We start from the raw sequence: 22,624 nt of genomic DNA, 5'->3' as shown, positions 1-22,624 counted from the left end.
ATGTCTAAAAACAATAGAGATGAGGACATTTCACAATATTTTTTTAAAATCTTCTCATTGTGGTATTTTTCTATTTAGACTGCATTAACTTTTCATCTTTGCTGTCAGAGTACATTTAAACAGATAGGAAAACAACCAATGTGATTTTTTTTTTTAATTTCAACTTCTATTTAACTCATTAAAAAATGCTGGGATTACACAATTTCTTCTCCAGGAAACAAAGTACACAAAAGATCAATGTGATTGTGTAACTGTGGTCTCTAGTAGTGCCTCTCCTGAACTCAACATCCAAGAAGTGCAATTCCCAGGAGCCTGGCTGTGCAGACTTTGTCTCTGGTCCATTGAGACCAGCTTCCTTCAGATCTTTTAAACATCTTTTCAAACGTTTTAGGATATTTGCCAAACTTAAGGAGGAGGGAGATGTCTCAGAGTTGGTTCAATCTCAATAAACTTAGGAGAGATGGTACTGTGTAAGAATAAATATAAACACTTATGAGCATTTTCAACTCCTTTAAGTAGTTATGGGAATTTTGCTCCAGGCAATTTAAACATTTACAGCAAAGGATATGCCCCTCTTTGTAAATTCAGCTGAGTAACTGCCCCAAACAAGACTTTGATAACATTCCAATTCAGGAGAGAATGTTATTAAATTGTTTTTAACATCATTTGACTACAGTGTTTTTGTTTTTTTTTCAACTTACAAAATAATATAAATAGGCCTGGCGCAGTGGCTCACACCTGTAATCCGAGCACTTTGGGAGGCTGAGGCAAGTGGATCAACCTCAGGCCAGGAGTTCGAGACCAGCCTGGCCAATACAGCAAAACCTCGTCTCTACTAAAAATATTTTTAAAATTAGCTGGGCATGGTGGCAGGCGCCAGTAATCCCAAGTACTCCGGAGGCTGAGGCACGAGATCGCTTGAGCCTAGCAGGCAGAGGTTGCAGTGAGCTGAGATCACACCACTGCACTCTAGCCTGGGCAACAGAGTGAGACTCCATCTCAAAAAAAAATAAATTAATAATAATAATAATATAAATAGATTTCAGCTCCAACTGAGAACATTCTCAGCTGCAAAGATATTCTGAAAAGGTCAAGTTGCTGGAGTCTGGGCTTATCAGACTGAAAATCTCACCTGTGCATTGTGATGTGAATTGTGTGATCCATGTGGTACCTGTCAATCAGAGCATAGAAGAAGGAATTTGTACAGCCAGATGCTTTGGAAATCACTGGCACCAGCTCATAGCTGGGGTCTCAGGTGGCTGCCTCCCTCTGCAACACCAGCAGCAGCTGCAGAGACATCTGGCTGGTTGAACAAGGATTTAACACCCCGTTTGCCAGATACAATACAGGGTTCATACACTTGTTAACATATGTAATGTATTCATTTTAACATCTTAATGATACCCTTCATGTAATTCTTCTCCAACCTAGTTACAAGAATAGTGCATTCATCAGCCAAGTTAGCACATGAATGCCACACATGGGTTATTTCTGAAAATGAATAGCCAGTTTCCAATTCCTGCAGAGAAGTCCTGCAGATTTCCACCTTGTAAATAGCTGGGAAATCCATTCCCTCCTCTGCAACCTGGGTACCACTGCCTTCCTTCAAGTTTACATCATTTCTCATTAGGACTACCATAATAGCTTCCTACCTCCTCTTCCTGTCTCCTGCCCTCCTCAAAGTGATCCACTGCGGTTAGAGTGCATCCTGAACTACATGTCCCTTCTTAAAATCCTCCGGGGGCTGCTTCCAGACTTCAGGTACAAGTCCACGTTCCTTACCAGGGCTTAGAAGGCCCTGCATAACTGGGCCTGTGTAATATTGTAATATAATAAGAAATATGCAATTCGTCTTCATCCCAGGTTCCTGGCACCGAGCTCCTAAAGCCTTTGGAATTTCCTGCATGACAGGCATCATAGAAGCATCCTTTGTTATTCATAATCAGCCCCTTCCAACCTTACCTGAGTTTATGCTAATGATGTGACCCTTGGAGAATGGGGTCTGGTTTCCAGGGGGACCAGTCATGTGATTAGAAGATTGGACCTTTCAGTCCCAGCCTGTATTAGTCTGTTTTCACACTGCTATAAAGAATTGGCCAAGACTGGGTAATTTATAAAGGAAAGAGGTTTAATTGACTCATAGTTCTGCATGGCTGGGGAAGCCTCAGGAAACCTACAATCATGGTGGAAGGCAAAGGAGAAACAGACACCTTCATCATAGGGTGGCAGGACGGAGTAAGTGCAAGCAGGGGAAATGCCAGATGCTTATAAAACCATCAGATCTCATGAGACTCACTACCATGAAAACAGCATGGGGGAACCACCCCCCATGATCCAATTACCTCTACCTGGTCCCACCCTTGACACTGGGGATTATGGGAATTACAATTGGAGGTAAAATTTGGGTGGAGACACAGAGCCAAACCATATCACAACCCTTGACTTTCTGACCTCCCAGTTGACATCAACCACCAATGGCCAATGATTTCATAAACTATGTCTATGTAATGAAGCCTCCACAAAAACTCTCAACAGTGGGCTTGAGCCAGGGTACCACTGCCTTCCTAGCAGATGAACATGTCCAAGTGCTGAGGGAGTGGCATGCCCTGAGAGGCATGGAAGCTCCAAGACCCTCCCCATCCCCATACGTGGCCCTAAGCATCTCTTCCATTGGGTGGATCCTGATTGTATCCTTTATAATAAGCTGGTCATAGTAAGTCAAGTGCTTTCCTGAGTTCTGTGAGCCATTCAAGAATACTACCAAACCTGAGTAGGAGGTCATGGGAACCCCCGATTTGTAGCTGGTTGGTCAGAAATACAGGAAACAACCTGGCACTTGTGAATGGCATCTGAAGTGGGACAGTCTTGTGGGGCTGAGCCTTTAACCTGTCGGGGCTGTGTTACCTCCCAATAGTTAGTGCCATAATTGAATTGCAGAACACCCAATTAGTGTCTGAAGAGTTGGAGAACTGCTTTGTGTGAGGGCAAACGCCACATATTTGGTGTCAGACAGGCTATGAGAGTATAGAGAAAAACATTAATTTTTCACTTAGTCTGGTTACCACTCCGAAATCCCCTAATATTCTTCCCCTGTACCCCCAAATCTCATCACCTGGAAGGATGCTCTGGGATGCCATAGGTTCCAGCCACATGAAATTACTGTTACTTCCACCTGCAAGAACCCCGCCCTCCTGTACATGCAGACTTTTGCACACACTGCTCCCTAGGAAAGATGCCTTAGCCAGTGTTTCAGCTCATCCTTAATTGCAATGCTCTTATTTCCATGGCATTCTTGGCTAACAAGGCACAGAAAGAGTGGCCACCGGGTGTTGTGCAATAGCTAATGAGATAGGCTTTAGTATCGCTGCCCCAGCCTCTCGCTTTCCTCCCTCCCCTAAAGCTCACACTGACCTTGCAATCCACAGGATCTGGGGGAACACAAATACGCACCTGGATGGAGATGGTGACCCCCGGTTCCTTATGAAGAGCCCATAGTGCAAAAACACCCAAAGCGAAGAACTTAAAGAGCAGGATTCATTGAGTTCTCTGCTGCCTAAATACATGTTACAAAACATCATAGTGGATTGCCTTTCTCAGCCTAGGTTCCTTACAGCAGAGCCCTATAAGACACTAGGAAGAGAGAGGACAGGAGCACTGGGGGAGGTGAGAGGGCAGGTCTTCACCCTCCCCAGAGGAGAGGGGAAAAATCATGAGGTGGGTGAGGGGTCCAGTGGCCCAGCAGGCAGACAGGAGAGAAGGCAGGTAGGGTATAGACCCCACTCATCCTGAAGGTAAAAGCCATCCTCACCTTAAATTTGTAACTTTACATTCTGATCCCTATAATTCTTTATTTTTAATATAAAAGTACTGACTAATCAAATTCTCCCAAAGCCAAACTCTTTTCAACATGAATTCTACACACGCCGCACCACCACTACCACTGCACTCAGCCTCCTAATTGCTCCAGCTCCTACTGAATCAGCGGCCACCATCCCATGCCCATCTATGAAAATTCTCAGTGAAAAACTTTACCAAGATGTGAGTTGGCCTCCTCCCCAAACCCCAGATACAGTCACTGGTAGATCATTTCTTCCAAAAGAAGTCTGCTAATTGGAAGAGGCTCGTTTTTGCAAACAGCTCATGTCCTCTACCTACCAAAGAGCTAAAGAATAGCGTGTCCTTGTTTTCATAAAGCAGACTGATGCTTTTCCTGGGAATGCGATGGGTATGCTGGGAATAGAAAATTAGTTTTTATTGTTTAACCTTCATGGTTTAAATGAGAAAGCTTCTGCTACAGATAAAGCTCCCCTTGGGTTTTCATAAAGTAGTCTTATGACAGCAATATTAGTCTTCATAAAGAGCCCAATTTTCAAATGTCTTATACTATACTACTCGTTTAAAAAGTGTCATCTAAAAGTTTGGCAGAGTAACTGCAGTGTGGCTTCTTGGGCTAATTGTGCTATTTACCATGTCTCTGTTTTCCTCTGCCACTTGAAAAATAATGCCACCTTCCATTGGCAGTGCTTTCTACATTGACAAAGCCTCATCTCTTCTGGAAAAGACTTTGCTCTCACAGACTTCTCCCTAAGCATGAGACGCAAAGGGGGTCAGAGGTACCAGGCCAGCTGCTTTAGATCCATGAGGCCAGGAAGAAAAGGGCCAAGGCTACCAGTGAAGGAGCACCCCCAACCCCAAGGTCCCTAATCTGTTCACGCTCCAAAGAGGAAAAGAGCTCTCCTCTCAAAGAAGCAGGAAACACTGAGCTTGCGAGTGACCTCCAGCCCCTTAAGAATCCTATGGATTCATCACATGGCTGGCTAGCTTCTGGCAATATTAAACAACTCGCCACCTGAGCACACCAAGTGCACATAGGGCACAGGTCACTCGCGTGTTCATTAAACTTGTTCTTTAAACTTTCACTGAGCACCAACTATGTGCTTGCCACTGGGGCTGGAAATGTAGAAAGGAAACATCCCACAGACCCTGTCCCTGGGAAGCTCACATTCAAGTGAGCCAGTTCACCCCAGGTCCGTGTGGTTACTGTTATAAGAAGCCCCGTGTGGGCCCAGGAGGGGCACCTAACCCCACAGGTGGGTGGGCTGGCATCCGGGGCTCCTCCTCCAGGAAGTAATGCCTGAGTTGGATTTTAAAAGACAATTAGAAAACCGACTACACAAAGAAGGGCATAGAGTGGCATACAAAGGACTATGCACAAAGACTCATCATTCATTCATTCATTCATTCATCCATTCAACAAAGTTTACTGATGGAGGCTAGGAGTCAGGCGTCCTGTGGGTTTCTGAGGACACTGTTCGCAGGACAGACATGCCCTTTGCCCTCTCTGCACTTGCTGATTACAGCAGAGAGGCAGACAGGCGAAAGGGTATGGCCAGGTCAGGAGAGTTCAGCACCATAGTGTGCTGAGGCCGTGGAGTACAAGTTGCGATGGAGGCAATGACATGGAGCATTCAAGGTAATGGCCTGAAGAGGCAGGGGCTGGAACGAGGCTTTCCAGAATACAGAGGACTTTTTGTTACATGTTCAGCAGCTCAGACTTCATCCTGACAACCACAGCGATCTACTGAAGGATGCTTTAAGCAGGAAAAGAAATGACCTGTTCAGATGTGCATTTTCGAAGTCCCTCAGCTATGGAAAGGATGGGCCAGTGGCAGTGAGACCAGGAGGGGGTGGCCAGATGCAAGGATGCAGGCAAGAGAGGATGATGACCTCTGTTCATGTGACCACCACTGTGAGCAGAGTAGAGACAATACTTGAAGGTTTTGTAAGGCAGTAAAATTCACAGGATGGGGGAGACTTGAAGAGTGGGTGAGTAAAAGGATAAGACCATCTTCTGACTTCCAGTTTGGAGTGGTGGAGATAATGGTACTGTCATTCACCATGAAAAACTAGATCAAATGAGAAGCAGCCACAGGCACTGAAGAGAAGAGTTCTGAGTGCTTTCAAACTTTTTGGTGAATACGAGCTTTAGGGTTTATCATTATGATGATTATTTTTACTGGTACCACCACTGCCACCGCCACCACCACCTAGTGTTCTTGAAGGGCAAAGACTGAGGACAGGAGTAGCAGCCTAGTGATGCAGAAGCTAAGTGAGAATGGAACTTCCCCACACCCTGAACTTCCAAAAGTTTGAGCAAGCATTTGTTGTCTGGTCATCTGAGAAACAGACAGCTCTTGACAATTTCTGGGACCCACCTCTTTCATACCACACAGGCTTCACCCTCCTTCTCAAATATAGTCATTTCATTCACCATGGCTTCCCTGTCCACCAGTGGCTCTCACCTCTTCCTAGGATGCTTTGAAGAAATCACAAAGTCCACCCCTGAACTGCCAAATCAGAGTCCCCACTGATAGATCTGGAGGACTTTTCTCTTCTCTTTTTAAAACAAGGGCCCCAACTGAGTCTTAAGATCCAGCAGGTTTGGAAACACTGCTCTAAGGCACATCCCGCTCTTCAATTACACAGGCTGTATCTCTCCTGCCACTGCTGGTAGAACAATCCAATCTATCTCTTGCTGTCATGCTCTCCAACCAAGGACCCTCAGTTTCATCCACTTCTGGAAGGTTAGCCCAAGATCCCAGGCCACATAATGAAGGCTCCTCTTTCAAGCATGTCCTTCCAGCTCTCTGTTTTCTTTAAAGATGTCATGCAGAATATCTTTTCTTCCATCCTGGGGTACTTGTAGCACAAAGAAAAGCCCACCTCTGACATAACTCACTGGTTATTTTCCTCTTGCAAACCCTCCTGCTTCCTACCTTCTTCCCTGGGTCTCCCCTGAAATTGAGTACAAGCCAATAACTTATTGTTGAGCTAAAGGCAATAGATGGCCTTGGTTTTGTAGGAAAACTCTGTGGGTCTTACTTCAGCTTTCCCATAAAGACAGCTTTTATAAATGCTAAATGTGATTGGGGTTGAATTGCAGTTTCCAAAACTATTATGGCAAACAGAGATGAAATCCTATTGGAAAACCACTACATGACTAACATCTTGACTTGGGAACATGAGTGCTCCAAAACCCAAGTACCCTTGTGGGTTTATGAGAAACTTTCTTCGGACACATACTCTTGTATACAAAGGCAAAGAGGCAATGAATGGGGTTTAATCCCTCCTCTCCTTTTTTTAACTAATAGGCAAATGAGAAATAGTGGCATATAACAACTTCAATGATTACAATTTCACAAGCAGTTACAATCTATTTAAATTTCAATTGATTTCTTATTTACATTAGTTTAAAAATAGGAATGAGCTCCTTATAATAATGGAGATTGCAATCCAAGGGGATCTGTTTCCCATATGTAGAAGACACAATCACTTAATCTGATGAACTTTCAGTTTTTAATTAATGCTCTTTTAAATCTACAAAACCTAGCAAAAGCCATGCAGGTGATAATCAAGGTTTATTCAACAATCACAGATGCAATCTCTAAATAGACCTTTGAAACTTCCTCAAAAAGATGAATGCTGTTGAATCTACTTTCAAATTTCTCTCACTCTCTCTTGCAATCTAAATAATCCCAAAGTATTTTAACCTTTTGAAAATACAATCTTGACCATTAAAATTTTTAATAGACTTATGTATTCTCAGAGTTAACTCTTGCTCATATATGGTGAGTCCTCCTTCCTACCTAAATGGGATTTAGTGAATGTCAGAGACTGCTCATTGTCCCCTCATCTCCTTCCACTCCGTTTTGCCTATTAGTTATAGGCAACTCCCTTCCTCAAGCTTTGTGGACAAATGGCTGCTCAGTTAGAGACTACCTTGTCCAGCCTCCCTTGCAGCAAGATGTGGTTTATGAGTAACTTCCAGCCGATATGATGCTACTAGAGGTAATGTCTCCAGTCCCAGGTACTGTCTTCAGTTTTCTTTTACCCTTCCCCTATCTAGAAATAATAGCAAATGGAGAAGCCAACTTGGAAACAGAGATGGAAGGTTCATGTTGAGGACAGAGGAGCATCCCTACTGGTCCTGGATGACTCATGTCTGGATTGTTATGTGAGAGGGAAAAAGTTTCTTAGTTCACTGAATGGATGGGTCTCTTTGTTACCCAGCTCAGACTATATCAAATAACAGCAAATATTTCATTGAGGATCAAAGTGCTACAAATCTCTGGATACATTAATCTTAATATTAGAGGATATTGTGAATTCTGAATTCTACACTATGAATTCTGAAGATGAGGCCAAATAGGTACCTGATCCCCAGCGAATAAAAAAGAATTTCATGTAAGAATGAATTGTTTAATAATTATGGCTCCCTGGTCTTACTTCCTGTTCTCCAGTTAAGTCTTTAGAGACTCAAAGGCTTAAACTCCAGGGAATGGTTTGTCAAGGATATGACAACAAGATAACTTATCGGCAGTCATCACAATACCATCGGCTTTTCATATTCAGGAGGGAAGTTAGAGAGTTTTATAAAGTTTAACTCACATATGAAGCCAAAATCATGTTTTTAGTTCACATTATAAGCCCACCTCTACATAGCAGTCAGGCTATGCAGGGCAAAGAAGCCTGATGAAAATGTGACTGATGTGAGAGGGCCAGCCGGGGGTAACTTCTAACAAAAATAAACCTGTGTTATTATTGTACTGAAGCATTACTGCCTCAGGCTATAATATTCCTAATTATCAATTGTAGGACTGGTAAGACAGCATCGTATAAATAAGAACAAGGCTTATAACATTCTGAATGGCTTTATGAGTTGGTTGATGTAAAATATTAGTTTACAGAGTTCAATAAGTCATTGATCATTTGTTCATGCTTTTCTCCATTCATTCCTGAGAATAAATTGTGATATATTCAGATGTGCGTGAAATGGCTGCGGCCCTTGTCCTGATGGAGCTTGCAGCTTCACTCCATGATCTTTAAAAATGGCCGACTATGCAGCTCCATCAGGGAAAAAATTTTTCATGTTCTCATACATACATATTTATTTATTTAAATATTAAATAAAATCACTCCCCTATATTTGTACATTCCAAAATACTCACTAAAGCACAGCTTTTAAAAGCTAATATTAAAAAATACATATACAGAAAGTCCCTATGCTTCTTTCCCACATCCCAGGGGTTCATCTTGAATGCACTGAACATCCCATTTTGGAGAAGAAAGTGATTTGTGCAATTCGTTTATTGACCTTTCTCCTGCACATTAGTCTTTCAAATACCTTTGCAAGTAAGTTTCAGGAAGGTATCTGCAAACAGGTACCCAATGTGAAATTAACAAGCCAGGACACTAAAGTCAAGTGCAGTCACAGCTCAAGTGCTTCGAATGTATAGTAAGTGCATAAACAGATGGCCTTCCACCCAGTCTGGCCAGGGGGTCTATGGGCTGAGTGTCCTGTCTGCCATTTTGGGAGTCCTCATTTGAATCTGAGCTCACTCCTTCCTCACCCACCGGCTGGCAGAAGCAGGGAGGCTGCCAAAACTGGAAACAAGAATCACTTTATAAATCAGACACCATATTTGTACTGGTGTTTTCTTTATTGTCATAGACTGTTATGATAGACTTTATAAATTGTGGTTGGTAGGGTTGGATCACTTAGAGGCTTTCAGAGTTCTGTGCTAAAGGGGGTGGGGAAAGCCAAGAAAACCCAGCCACAAACAAAAATGGGGAAAAAAACAGCATTACATGTCTGACCAAAGACATGTTGGGTAAACACCACTTTTCGCACACATATAATGTGATATTGTGCTTATGTCTGGCATCTGTTACCACTGGAGGAGTTGATCTCCCAATAATGATTGCAGCCACACATGTAATTTTGTTTTAAGGGTTCACTCAATATCTACGTTAGAAATAAAACTAAGGTACAAACTTAAGAATGCCTAATGCATCCATCCTATTTTTAGCATTGGCAAGAGAAATGAGAAATCTGATTATTTTGGCAAGATGTGTAGAATGTCACATTAACTGATAACCCTCATCAAAGGATAACACATTTGGCAAACAATTATCTGAATAGAGTAAGAGAAGGGTAAATCCTTGGGTATAGGGAAAGACATGGCAAGGTGCCTAGCACATTATATGCACTTAATGAACACTGCTTGATTCTAATGATAAGGTATAAATAAAGACTTGTCTCTTTCCTAAAGATCCTGTCTAAGGGGAAGAAATGGCATCTTCTACCTCCAAACACACATTGGTATAACAGCTTTAATTTATAATTCTTTAAAAAGGATTACTTGTGTCTGATATTATTACCTATGCAAAAAGGCTAAGATCCATAACAAAACAAAAGCAAATGTGAAATTGATGAAATAAAGTTCTACTCATCCTGTGAGTCATAATAACCTATCAGTATAATTAAGACTATGTGCCCTTAATAAGCGCAGTTGATTATTCTTGCCTGACCACCAACTTTCTCCTTATGGTTTACCAAGTAGTGAATCTCTCATTATTAGTGTTACTCATTTGGAATGAGGCATCATGTCTCCAAAAGGATCCTAAGATAGTGAAAATTCTGCCGTTATTGCTCACTAACACCTTTGCATACAAATTGCTTTTCCATACTGCCTAAGGAGTCACTTAGAAATCTCAAAGGAAGTGGGATAATGTTCTGATGAGGCAGGAGGTGGTAGAAAAGTTCACTGAAGCCACACTAAGTGTTAAGGGACACTATTGCCAGTGAGCAGCAATTGGCTACCAAGTACTCTCACAATCTGGGATTTATTTTTACTTAGGACAAGAGCAATTACTATAACTTTTAAAAAAGGATAAACAATATGCTTTTTAAGAATTCAGAGTATGTTCACTTATTTAAAGTAATATTGTATTACATTAAATTATATACACACATACATTCACACACAGAGAGACACACAGTAAGCCGCTTGTTCTCTTCCATGGATTTGTCTGCTGTCCTTGGCCCAAGTTATACTGCAAAAATTATGATGACTGTGCATAGTTATGTCTTTACGTTATCCAATCGTATTTTAAATGCCTCTGTAGAGGTTTCTAGTTTTATTCCTATAAGCCTTGTACATTTCTTGTTACGTTTATTTTTAGAGCATTTAAAAATTATGAATGAAATCTTTCACTCATGTTTTCTAGTTATTTGAAATAAGGACAGCTAGTGATTATTACTTATTAATTTTTACAAACTGATTTATTTTATCCTGCTTGTAGCATTTCAGCTTCTTTTGAATTTTCCTAAGTATATAATCATATCACATGCAAAATCTGCCCTCTTTTCTCTATATATATTTTCTTATTTCATTCTCTTGTGTAATTACATTAGCTGGCACCTTCAGAACAATGTTAAATAACATAGGGACAGTGGGCATCTTGGTCATGTTCCTGACTTTAAGAAACATGCTCTTATGTTTAATCATTAGGTAACTTTTAGTTAAAACTAAATGTAAAAAGTTATTTTAAAATTTTACATTTATGTAAAAAAGTAAAAAGTTATCACATTCGTAATAACATCAAGAATCCATCCAGTTCTGTTTTCTAATGGATTTTAAATGTCAGAAATAGTGCAAAATTTTGTCAATCACTTTTCAGGATCTATAAGATGATAATATATGTATTTCCTTTAACCCGTTGGTATTGAACCACTCTTGCAGTCTCATAAATAATGTTAATAATATTTTTCCTTCCTTCCTTCCTTTTTTTTTTTGCAGGGTCTTGCTATGTCACCCAGGCTGCCAGGCTGGAGTGCATTGGTGCAACCGCAGCTCACTGCAGCGTCCACCTCCCAGGCCCAAGCAGTCCTCCCACCTCAGTCTCCTGAGCAGTTGGAACTACAGGCACAGGTTGCCATGCCCAGCTAATTTTTTCTACTTTTTGTAGAGATGGAGGTCTCACTATGTTGACCAGCATGTTCTCAAACTCCTGGACTCACATGATCCTCCCATCTCGGCCTCCCAAAGTGCTGGGATTACAAGTGTGAGCCACCGTGCCTGCCCTTGTTCGTAATATTGTTTATTTTCAGAATTAACTTGGCTGATTTTCCATACTTATTCTTCCATAAGAAACTCAAAGGGTAACTTTTAAGAACCAGCACACCAATGAAATAAAAAGTTTATCTCATCATTTTGAGGAGTTACAACATGAGTCAATTTAAACAGAACATTAGGGCACAATCTTTTGCCCAACCAGAATTACCTTAATATGAAATGCCATTTTGACTAGCAGATTGCCCCTAGTGCATGTGAATAGGTTGTTTATAGACAGATTACTCAATATTTAAGAGATAAGCTTCACAAGTGGGATAACAAGCAAATGAATGAAAATGAAATATAAAACAGAACAATAAAAATGAATAGATTAACAGAATTGCTGTTGCTATAGCTCAAAAATTACACTGTAAGATTAAGGATCGCTGAATTTAAACATATACATCTATTCTGCATGAAGCCAAACACCTACACACTAATTATAAAGAAAAAGTAATTTTCATAAGCAATGTGTTTTCTTATAGACACATTAAACTAATAGGTACTTCATGCATTCTATAATGCACAATTTTTAACATTTTGATATCTCTGGAATTAAGACGCAACTTGAACCTATGATGATCATGTTTAATTTTTTTAATCAACAGTTTCTTCTTTCTTAGTGATGCATGAAATAACAAAGTAGGCTGAAAATTAGTATCTTAGATTGGATAAAATACAGCAAATCTCAACTATGAGGGTGTTACAGACGTTTACCTTCATTAGCTAGCTTTATAAAACAGCTACATCTCCCTTCCTCTACCTCTGACAGTATTACAGACGTTTATCTTTGTTAGCTGGCTTTACAAAACATCTACATCTTCCTACCTCTACCTCTGACACATGTCCTCTTTTTAAATAATTATATTACTATATGTGGATTTTTAAAAAATAAACTACATTAGAATTAAATTTAGAGGTAAGGGCTTTGAGAACTTCAAGAGTTACTCTGGAATGACCAGAGACCCAGGGAGTTGCAAGATAGAGGCTGGGATGTGTAAGTGGATGCACGCATGCAGGTATGTAATGCACACACAGGTTTTGCACTGGAGTCACTGTTTGTGTTCTACCTGGGTTTTGGTAGAGTCAGTGAGTAAAATAATTCTTGGGCTGCAGAATTCTCAGGTGGCTTTGTCCGGAAAAGTAAAACTGGCAGTTATTACAGTGTTTCCCAACTGGGGCTGTCTGTGTAAGAGAAGTCATTGGTCTTCTCTGTCCCTAACTCTTTTCTTGTCACTCAGCTCTCCCAGAAAATGAGAACACGGACACAGAATCTCCATCTCACATTGTTTCCTGCTCTGCCTACTTCACCACAGATGACAGCAAAGGACCAAGAGTTACAACTGCTTCTCATCAGAGCCCTGGCTCAACAGATGTGGAATAGGGGGCCCTGCCATTACGAAGCTAAACAGAAAGGAAACAGCTACCAGAAAGTCCTGTGAACTGAGCGGATGGTTTCTAGGTCAGGGAATTCAAACTAGCATACTGACTCACAGACAGGCCACAGCCACCTTAGTCTTTCTTCGAAATGAGAATTTAAATCCCTCCTCTTTAAAAGAAAAAAGAAAAGAAAGAAAAGAATATTTGCATGAACGTCCCTAGTTGCCATAATCAATCATTACCAACTTCAAAAGAATTCTGCTAATCTCTTTAAAGCATTCCCTGTAGCTCTTTTACAAATTATTAGAATAAAAAGAACAGAGTCAACAGCACTTAGCCAGTTTTAATTTTCAGTATTGGTAGAGTCAGCAAGGGCCCTTGACTTATCAGCCTCAATGTGGACTTACCTTTTGCACAGCTCCTTGAAAGGCCTGTTTAATTCTCCTACATGAATCAGGTATTAATTTTGTATCTTGACTCTCCAGAGTTGTGTCTTGAAAATCTGCATTTTCGTGGAGTCTCAAAATTCTATAAATGCAGTGAGTGCCATCTTCTGATATTCTATTAGGATCCATCTGAGGAGAAGAAACAGTAAGGACGTTAGAGTGCTTATCACTAGTCATCCTGCTATTTAATACAGTGTGACTTAAGAACAAAAAATTCATACTTGCAAGAGTCTTTATGTCCCCAACAATTAATAGTTAATACAATGAACCTCAAGATGGTGAAAACGTTGACTTCTAATTCATTTGAACGAGTAGCTGACTATCATCCACAGGACAAGCACAGTTAGTCCTGCGATGGGCTTTTAACAATGACAGAAGTGTATGTGTGTGATTCATAGGGGAAATTGTCAAAATTGTCTAACAACATGAAAGTGTTCATAGAGGGGAGGGGCACCAAGGAAATCACATGTGGTCACTGAAGACAGAGGAAGCTTTTTGTCTTTAAATCAACTATACGCAACATGCTAGATGGGATTATGAGGGCCACTTTGAAATTCAAAGCATGAAACCTACATAAAACAGGCGAAATCAACATCATCTTTAACCACCATGTTTTCCTGGCCTTTTATCCTTAATCAGCCAAAGAAGGGAGAGAAAAATCCACTTTTTACCTCCAAACAAAACTTGAAGTCAGACGTGTCATCTGTCTTTTTTGTTGACCCTCTCATCAGTGTTTCTCAAGCTGGAATGTTATACCTGTGAGCGGGTGTTTGGGAATGGGTGCAGGTGATATTTGGTGTCATCACATTAGGGTGGGGAGGCTGCATGAACAGATATTACAGATGTGTGCTGGAGGGATGCTAAGATTCCTGTAATGTAAGGAATTGTCCCACCCAAAATATACCCATTGAGTAATTAGCTGATTGCCTGTTAAGAATAGGTGTCCAGCATTAGAATATCTTTAATCACTACTCTTTAAAATTGTCTGCCTGCTCCTTCCAAGCCTTTGTGGTGGTTTCAACTGCAAAGTAAAGGGTAGCAATAATTAGCTATCACCTGTTTTAATAATGAGAATTTAACTTGTCCTCTTTGTTAAATATTCAAGGTACTTCATCTGCATTTTCTTATTAGCAGGTACAAACTAGGCGAAAAAGAAAAGCTACGTAAGTTTACAAAGCTCAGTCAAATTAATGACAACTCTCTCTTTCTCTCTTTTAAAAATTAATCAGAATGATGTGTTAGTTTATTAACCAACCATTAGAAATAAACTAAAAAGAGCCTATCCATATCTGAGATTCTCAAAATGAAATGACAGCCTTTTAACAAATGTACACTCACTAATACAAATTTTATTATTCCAGTCTTGCACATATAAGGACTATCTATAATCATCATGGAAGAGATACCACCGTGAAGCAAAACTGTGTACAATCTGTATTTTTCCTATATTCTTTAGAATAATTAATACAAGTCATAATATGTGAATTTTTATACAAGGAAAGTTTTCAATCAGACACTTTGCAAAAAAAAAAAAAAAAAGGCTTACTTATGCCAGTGTGTATCCCGCAAGACCAGAAAAGTCTAGGCAACTGATATGAAGGGTCACTGGGTTTAGACCTCAGGAAAGAAGAATCATGCGAAGGCCTGAACTGACGCACCACCAGAAAACTGCTGAGCCAAAGGAATAATGTGGTCTTAGTGGGGAAATGCCTGGGGACCCTAGGTTAAGCTGGAGTCCTGCTGACAAGCTAAGAGCTGTCTAAGAGAAGCAGCAGTCCCCTTTATTATTTTTCTTTCTCTTTTTCTTTTCCTTTTTTTTTTGTTGAAGACAGGGTCTTGCTCTGTCACCCCCACCCAAGCTGGAGCGCAGTGGCATAATCATAGCTCACTTCAGCCTTGAAATCCCTGGGCTCAAGCAATCCTCCTTCCTCAGCCTTCCATGTAGCTGGGACTACAGGTGCAGGCCATCATGCTTGGCTAATTGGCTAATTTCTTTCTTTTTTTTTCTTGGTAGAGATGGGGTCTCGCTGTGTTGCCCAGGCTTGTCTTGAACTCTTGGGCTTAAGCAATCCTCCCTCCTTGGCCTCCCAAAGTGCTGGGATTATAGGCATGAACCACTGCACCTGAACCCTATATTCTTGATACTCAGGGTAGTCCAATGAGTAGCATCATGGGCTCACTGAGGGCTTGCTAGAAATGTAGAATTTCAGGCTTCACCCTGACATACTGCCTGAGAATATGCATTTTAACTAGGTCCCAGGTGATTCTTATACACATTAAAGTTTGAGAAGTCATGCTTTAAAATATAGATTTTCTACTATTAAAACGATTCCAAAGTTCCCTGACACCAATTTTAAAATTGTTTCACAAGTAACATCAATTAGTACAAAGATACTGAAACAGTTAATAATGGTTACTGATTCGATGCAAATAAGTACAATGCAAAGATTTTGTCCCCTTTCTCTTAAAAAAATGCCCATACCCAGATTCCATCTCATTCCTACCCCACCCCTCACTGGCCAATTTCATCGACATCCCTAAGGGAAGGGTCCAATCATTGAACCTCTTCCCAAATACTTTGAATGTGCAGTTGAGAACCACTGTTTTGGAAGGCAGCATTAGAGCTAAAATATGTATAAAACCCCATCCACTGTTTTTTCCCAAAAGAAATCAAGAATGCATGGCATAATTGCTTTTAATATACTCATTTATTTTGTTTATTCAAGGATCACACATTAGAAATTTATTTTTAACCTACAACCACATGTCTTTCTCATTCCAATGCCCTTGCAGCTCTCCTTTCCTGAAAATGGAGACTAGGAGAAAAGGGAGGAGGAGAGGTTCAGGGTGCAAGGCCAGCCACACACACAGGCAAATGAGGGCCTCTAAGCTGAAGGAACTGCAGAGGGAGCCAGACTGATGCTGGACCCTCAGCAAATGCCCACGAACTGACTGAACGAATGTATCACCTACCCAACAACCTACCTACTAGCACACATTAGTCTGGTTGGAGGATTGCATGATTGAAAAATGATACTATTTTACCCATTAATCTGATAATTTGCATATCACAATCAGAAATGGGCATATCTGTAGTGTTGCAAATCATTAGAAAAGACTTTTCAGTAAATTAGACATGCAAGGCACTGGGCTAGATGCTATGAATAAGGCGGTGTGCAAAGCAAGCAGTCCCTGTCTTCATGGAACTTACACTTCATTGAGGAACACAGAAATTCAACCAAAAGTCACAGTAAACTGAGTAACAAATGAATTCATTGTACTTAGACATGTCTGAAAACATTAAGTAAATCTTGAATATCTGACTTAAAATGGACTGTTAAAATGCATTTGTCAGATAATGTGCCTGTGAAATACACTGTCTCATTTTTTTTAACTTCCTTGAAACTTAATCATTTGTAGGGTTAAATGAGGCAGGATGCTTGACGTTTGTGCTACTTCGTTATCTGTGTTTTCAAACAGGCAGTGCACACCTCTACATCAGATTTTCAGTAGTGACTGCTGTCCTGGGTAACAAACAACCAGGGAGGTTGGTTTGTGCATATTGGGGGATCGAGGGAAGAAGTTAAAAGGGCAAAACATCTTGAGTTTTCTGAAAAGCTTATCTTTATAGCTAACCCCTAAGCTTTGAATACGGTTATACGGATGTTAAAGACACACACACACACACACACACACACACACACACACAGAGCAACTTTTTGAAAGGGTTTTTATTTTTTTTTTCCTTTGTAAACCAAAGTATGAATACTATGTGGTAAATATATAGCAGAAGCCACACACTATTTTCTCTTTGGCAGAGTGGTGAGGGAAAAGCCAAGCTACACTGGATCTAGTAGATATGTATTTTTTACATCTAGGCACATGCAATCTGCAAACATTTAGGAGGCTGATTCAATTTTATCTATTCAAACATTTAAGAAAACAAAATTTTTCAATAGTCACCGTAATTTTTACACTATTCTGGGCATTCTTTTAAATGCATTTAAAAACTCATAACTGCTTTTCCTTGAGGACTTGTATACCTTCTTTTCTCCACCTTTAAACAAAAACAATAAAACTAATTCGTCATTTTTAACTGTAAACTACAAACATGTTACTAGATACTTTGTTCTCATTCAAATGCATTTAGAAACCTCAGATAGTTGATTCACAACTTTAGTGGGAATCAAAAAACCACTGATTTATTTGGTACCAAGTTCCAATCCAAAAGAGCCGATATAAGTGAAAATGTTAAATCAGCGGCAGGTCAAATGGAGACTATTCTCTTAGCTAAGACTTTGAAAGAAGGTCTCTAACACACACAAAAGGGGAAAGAATTACAGAGCGAACCCCCAGGCACGCATCAGCGCTTCAGCTATTACCAATGTATGGCAAATCTTTTTTCATCTGTAAGCAACCAGAAATTATTTTGAAACAAATTCCAGACACCAAAGCAGTTTTATTTGTAAATATTTCAGAATGTATCTCAAAATGATTAGGACTCCTTTGGGTAACAATTGTAGACACAATATCCAGTAAAATGCATCCCGATCTAGTGGTATATTCATATGAACACATTGCTCCTAATATTTTTTCTTTACTGAAGGAGATAGCCTTTTTAAAATGCAATACAAAATTGGGTTCAGAGCAATAGCTAAATTATTTTGCACAAGTCAAAGGAACCGAATTTTCATGGTATTTAAGAAAACCGTACCCAGAAGTCTGATGACATTAACTTCTCCAAAGGAATATTTTCTGGCTAGACTTACTAACTCACATGTTTACTTTGAAAAGGGGTTCTGAGTGTTTCACTACTATCCATACAGCATCAAGACTGCTAAAGGATGATGGGAGATCACGGAAAGCTCTGACTCCTCGCCCACGGGGACCACCGAGAATTCCTAGGGGAAAGCTGAACAACTCTAACAAGAGCCCAGCAGGTCACTCTCCTACACAGCCATGCCACCGATTTCCACAGCTCCTGCCAAGCCAAGCTGTTCATGGTTCCTAGAACTCCTTCATTTCCTACTGCTCTTTCAACATTGGACACTCTCTTCACTATTATGGCAATGAAAATGCCATATCCTGAAGGTGTTAGAAAAGATAAACAGTGAAGAATTACTGCATCTTTGATCCCTTTTCTGATTGTTGCTCTTTTGTTTGACCAAGAATTTTAATGGTTTTATTAGGCCACTCTGTTATCTGGCTCCATGCCCATAGTAAGTGGACACTGTGTGTTGAATAAATGATTCTTAACTCATTCCATCGCAGGTGATGGTGCCATGCACAACGCTGGCACTCCATGCACAAGCACTAAATGGGGGGTTATTCACAAAATGCTGGTTGAGAAAATGGGTAAGCCATTCTTATTGCAACACACTCCAATGAAAGAAAGACGTTTAGTCACTTTCATATAGATTTGTTATCTGTGTTGCAAGCAAACCACTCAAAAGTTGTCTTTTTAGAAAAAACAAAACTCTCAATGGGTAGATTATATTTAATGCAGATTTTCTGAAGTGTGGCTCATTGCATTTCTACTTTAAGTAGGTAATCACACTAGTTTTAGAAAATGCAAACTAGCGGATAATGAATACTTAACAAAAAGCCTATGATTAAAAGTAATGGAGTTCGAGACATTGGCACATGTCAAAAAACCATACAATCCAAGCAATGCCATGTTTTGATGCATCCCGTTTGGTTTAGTAATCACCTTTGAATCTGAAAACGAATGTAGTCCAAACCCAACTTTCTTTTCCCATAAAAAAAAATGCACAGTCAGCCCCCCACTTCCTCTGAGAAAGAGTTCACAGCACCAGACAAGAATATTTGAATGAATCCAACCAACTGCACTGCAATTTCCAAGAAAACACAAGAGCATAAACCACCAGAAAGCATAATATTACAAATTTACCCCTTCCGTCCTACTATCTCTCTGTAGTTCCTAGCCGTCGTGCAAAAAAACTCCTCATCTTTTCGAAGGTTGGTTATTTGCTAGACTGTAGTAACACTGTGCCATCACACACACCTCGCTTCCTTCCTCCGCCCACATCCCTAGCAGGCACGTGGGGCTGTCCCTCTTCCTTCACCCCCACAGGACAGCGCCACAGCCGCAGAGCCCCCATCCCGAGCCCGCGCCTCTCTGGTCGCGCCGTGTCATTCTGCCCACCCACTGGGCGACCTGGGCACGAGCACCGCGACCTCCCGCTCCGCGCAGCCCTCCAGCACTGTGGCCCCAGCACACCTGCAGAGCAGCCAGGCGCCGGAACCGAAACCCGCCGGGTGGTGGGCGGGAAGGGAAAGGTAGATGCCCAAGTGAAGGCGCTCAACTTTTTTCCTACGTGAACAGAAGTTGATTCTTAACTTCAAGTGAGAAATGACAGGGAGAAAAAGTATGCAATCACTACCAGAAGAGGTGAGAGGCCAGTGCTGTTTCCCAGCGTAGGGACGGGGTAAGATTAAAACCCATCGTCCGGCCAGGGGAGTCCGCCCCCGGCGCACCGAGGAGCTGGGGTGCGTGCGCGGAGAGAGAGCAGGGTGCGCCCGACAGCCACGCGCCAGGTTGTCCCCAAACTCGACACTTCCTCTCTCAGAGTCACTTTCCCTTCCGGAATATGCAAGCTCTGGGGGGCCCAGCCCTGCGGCCAGACTCAGTTTCCAAGTGCGGGGGAAGGAGATGGGCGCTCCTCGCCGCGCGCCCCTGGGAAGGTGGCCACTCACCTGCGCTCTGAAATAGAGGAACAGGGCGACGCTGCAGACGACCTGGCCCAGCCCCAACCCCAGGAGGGCCACGAACATGGAGCGGGAGGCGGCGGGGGGCTGGTGCGGCGCAGGCGGCGGCTGGGCGTGCAGGGGGCCCTCGTGCGGGGCTCCGGGGCCGCCGCCCATCTCCTCCGAGCCACGCAGGTACTTGGTGTAGTCTCTGCTGGCGCGGCGCATGGCGCTCGGCCCTCTGGCTCCGGCGCTCTCCTCCTTCTCCCGCTCCCTCCCCTTCTTGTCTGCGGCCAACTCCGGAGGCTGCGGCAGAGCTTCGACGTGGGGCGCCGACTTGGAGCCCGGCTTTGGCTCCTGGGGCGCGCGGGCGAGCGGGCAGGGCGCCCGGCAGCCCCAACTCTTATAAACCGCTTGGAGAGCCCTGGCCTCGGGAGCCAATCAGCCCCAGGCAAGGCTGCCTCTTCCACTCCCACCTCTGGCTCCCCTTCCTTCCTTTCGCCCTCCCTCTCTCTCAATCTCTGTCACTGAAGGGCTTCCTTCATGGGGGCCCTCCGAGGAGGAGGCTGGGGGCGACTCCATTGGTTCCAGACTCCCCTTGCCATTCTCAGCTGTCTTTCTGGAGGTCCAAGAGATGGACTAAGGAAGACGCAGAGGAGACCTTTGCTAAAGGATAAGGATTACACCTCAGACATTCCTCCTGCATCCATTCCAGTTTGGTAGAGAAGGGACTTCACATCCTGGAGTCTCGGTTTCCTCCTTAGGATTTAGAAAGTTGAATTTGATGATCTCTGAAGACCCTTCCTGTCCAACCTCTCCCCCCAAAGTGCTTCCAAATATAGTTTCTCAAAGTATTTTGGAAGACTTCAAAAATTTCAGAATCCCCTTCCCAAATCCCTATTTCTGCATCTTGAAGGTGACATTGAGTGAGGCAGGTCTTGAATGTGGCAGTAGAGAGCCTATAGACACCAACTCTGACTTTATAAAGATGAAAACGGTGCAGAGAAAAGGGTAAAGGGGCGTGTAGCCAGAAGCAAGCATCCGAGGAGGGCTCACCCAACCGTCAGGAAAGAGATGTAACACGAAGCTGATGATACAGTTAAATGTTAGTTTCATTGCTAAAGAAACCTTGCTAGGGCTTTTTAAAAACCTCTATTCAGAACTGTGGCCCTTAGTGAGAAAACAAAAATATTAATATTGCTCACAAATTCTGATACTTCTTCAGAAGGAAGTTGCTGACCAATTTAAACACCCATGAAACTTAGGATGTTTCCACTTTTTTATTAATACAGTCAGCCCACAGTATCCATGGGTTCCACATCTGTGGATGCAATGAACCAAGGATCAAAAATATTTGAAAAAAAAAAAAGGATGGCTGTGTCTGGACTAAACATCTGTAGACTTTTTTTCTTGTGATCATTTCCTAAATGATACACAACTAGTTACATAGCATTTACATTGTATTAAGTATTATAAATAATCTAGAGATAATTTCAAGTACACAGGAGGATGTGTGTAGGTTAAATGCAAATACTGTGCCATGATATGTCAAGAAACTTGAACATCCATGGATTTTGGTATTTGCAGGGAGGGGTTTTGTGGTGTCCTGGAACCAGTCTTCCATGGATATCAAGGGACTACTGTGCCTTTTTATTTTGCATCCTCTTTCTGCCTAATTCGCTAATGAGTACTTCTCTAGGCAAGATTTGTGACAAATGACAGGTCTCTGAGTTATTAAAGCATGTGTTCTAAATTGAACACTTAGACCTCCGTAAATGTTGAGGAAGAGTGATCAGGTTGGATTTTTTTTAAAGGCACCCATACAAAGAAAATGATCTGTTCAAATTCAAAAATGCCTTTAGCATTTATATGTGTATCAATATATAGGTTGGTGGAGAAGGGACAAAAAGTTTTCAAACTCAAACATAGAAACAATTGACGTTAATTCTACTCCTTGTAGTCTTTGGCCTCTTCCTACTTTTTGTTCGTTAACTTTGGGAAGTAGGTTTATTGTCTCCTCCTCCCCCTCCTCCTCCTTCTCTTCTTCCTCATTCTCTCCCTGCTCCTTGACTCAGGAAATAATTCCATATTTCTTCTTTCTTATGAATATTTATTGGGATCAAAGATTTTTAA

General features: G+C 41.6%; 1 protein-coding gene across 1 annotated transcript in view; it reads right to left on the bottom strand.

Moving 5' to 3' along the window:
• Positions 1-20,887, bottom strand: part of TNFSF11 (TNF superfamily member 11) — a 33,729-nt gene extending 12,842 nt beyond the window's left edge. The window contains exons 1-2 of the mRNA XM_002824220.4: positions 20,501-20,887; positions 13,745-13,912 (exon numbers count right to left, since the gene is read on the bottom strand). Of these exons, the coding sequence (XP_002824266.3) occupies positions 13,745-13,912; positions 20,501-20,719 (387 nt within the window). The 5' untranslated portion in view covers positions 20,720-20,887. The remainder of the gene's footprint in view (positions 1-13,744; positions 13,913-20,500) is intronic.
• Between the last annotated feature and the right edge of the window lie 1,737 nt (positions 20,888-22,624).

The sequence above is a fragment of the Pongo abelii genome, chromosome 14 (genome assembly GCF_028885655.2).
Source record: "Pongo abelii isolate AG06213 chromosome 14, NHGRI_mPonAbe1-v2.0_pri, whole genome shotgun sequence".
Lineage (NCBI taxonomy): Eukaryota > Metazoa > Chordata > Mammalia > Primates > Hominidae > Pongo > Pongo abelii.
This window is presented reverse-complemented; position numbering and strand designations above follow the sequence as displayed.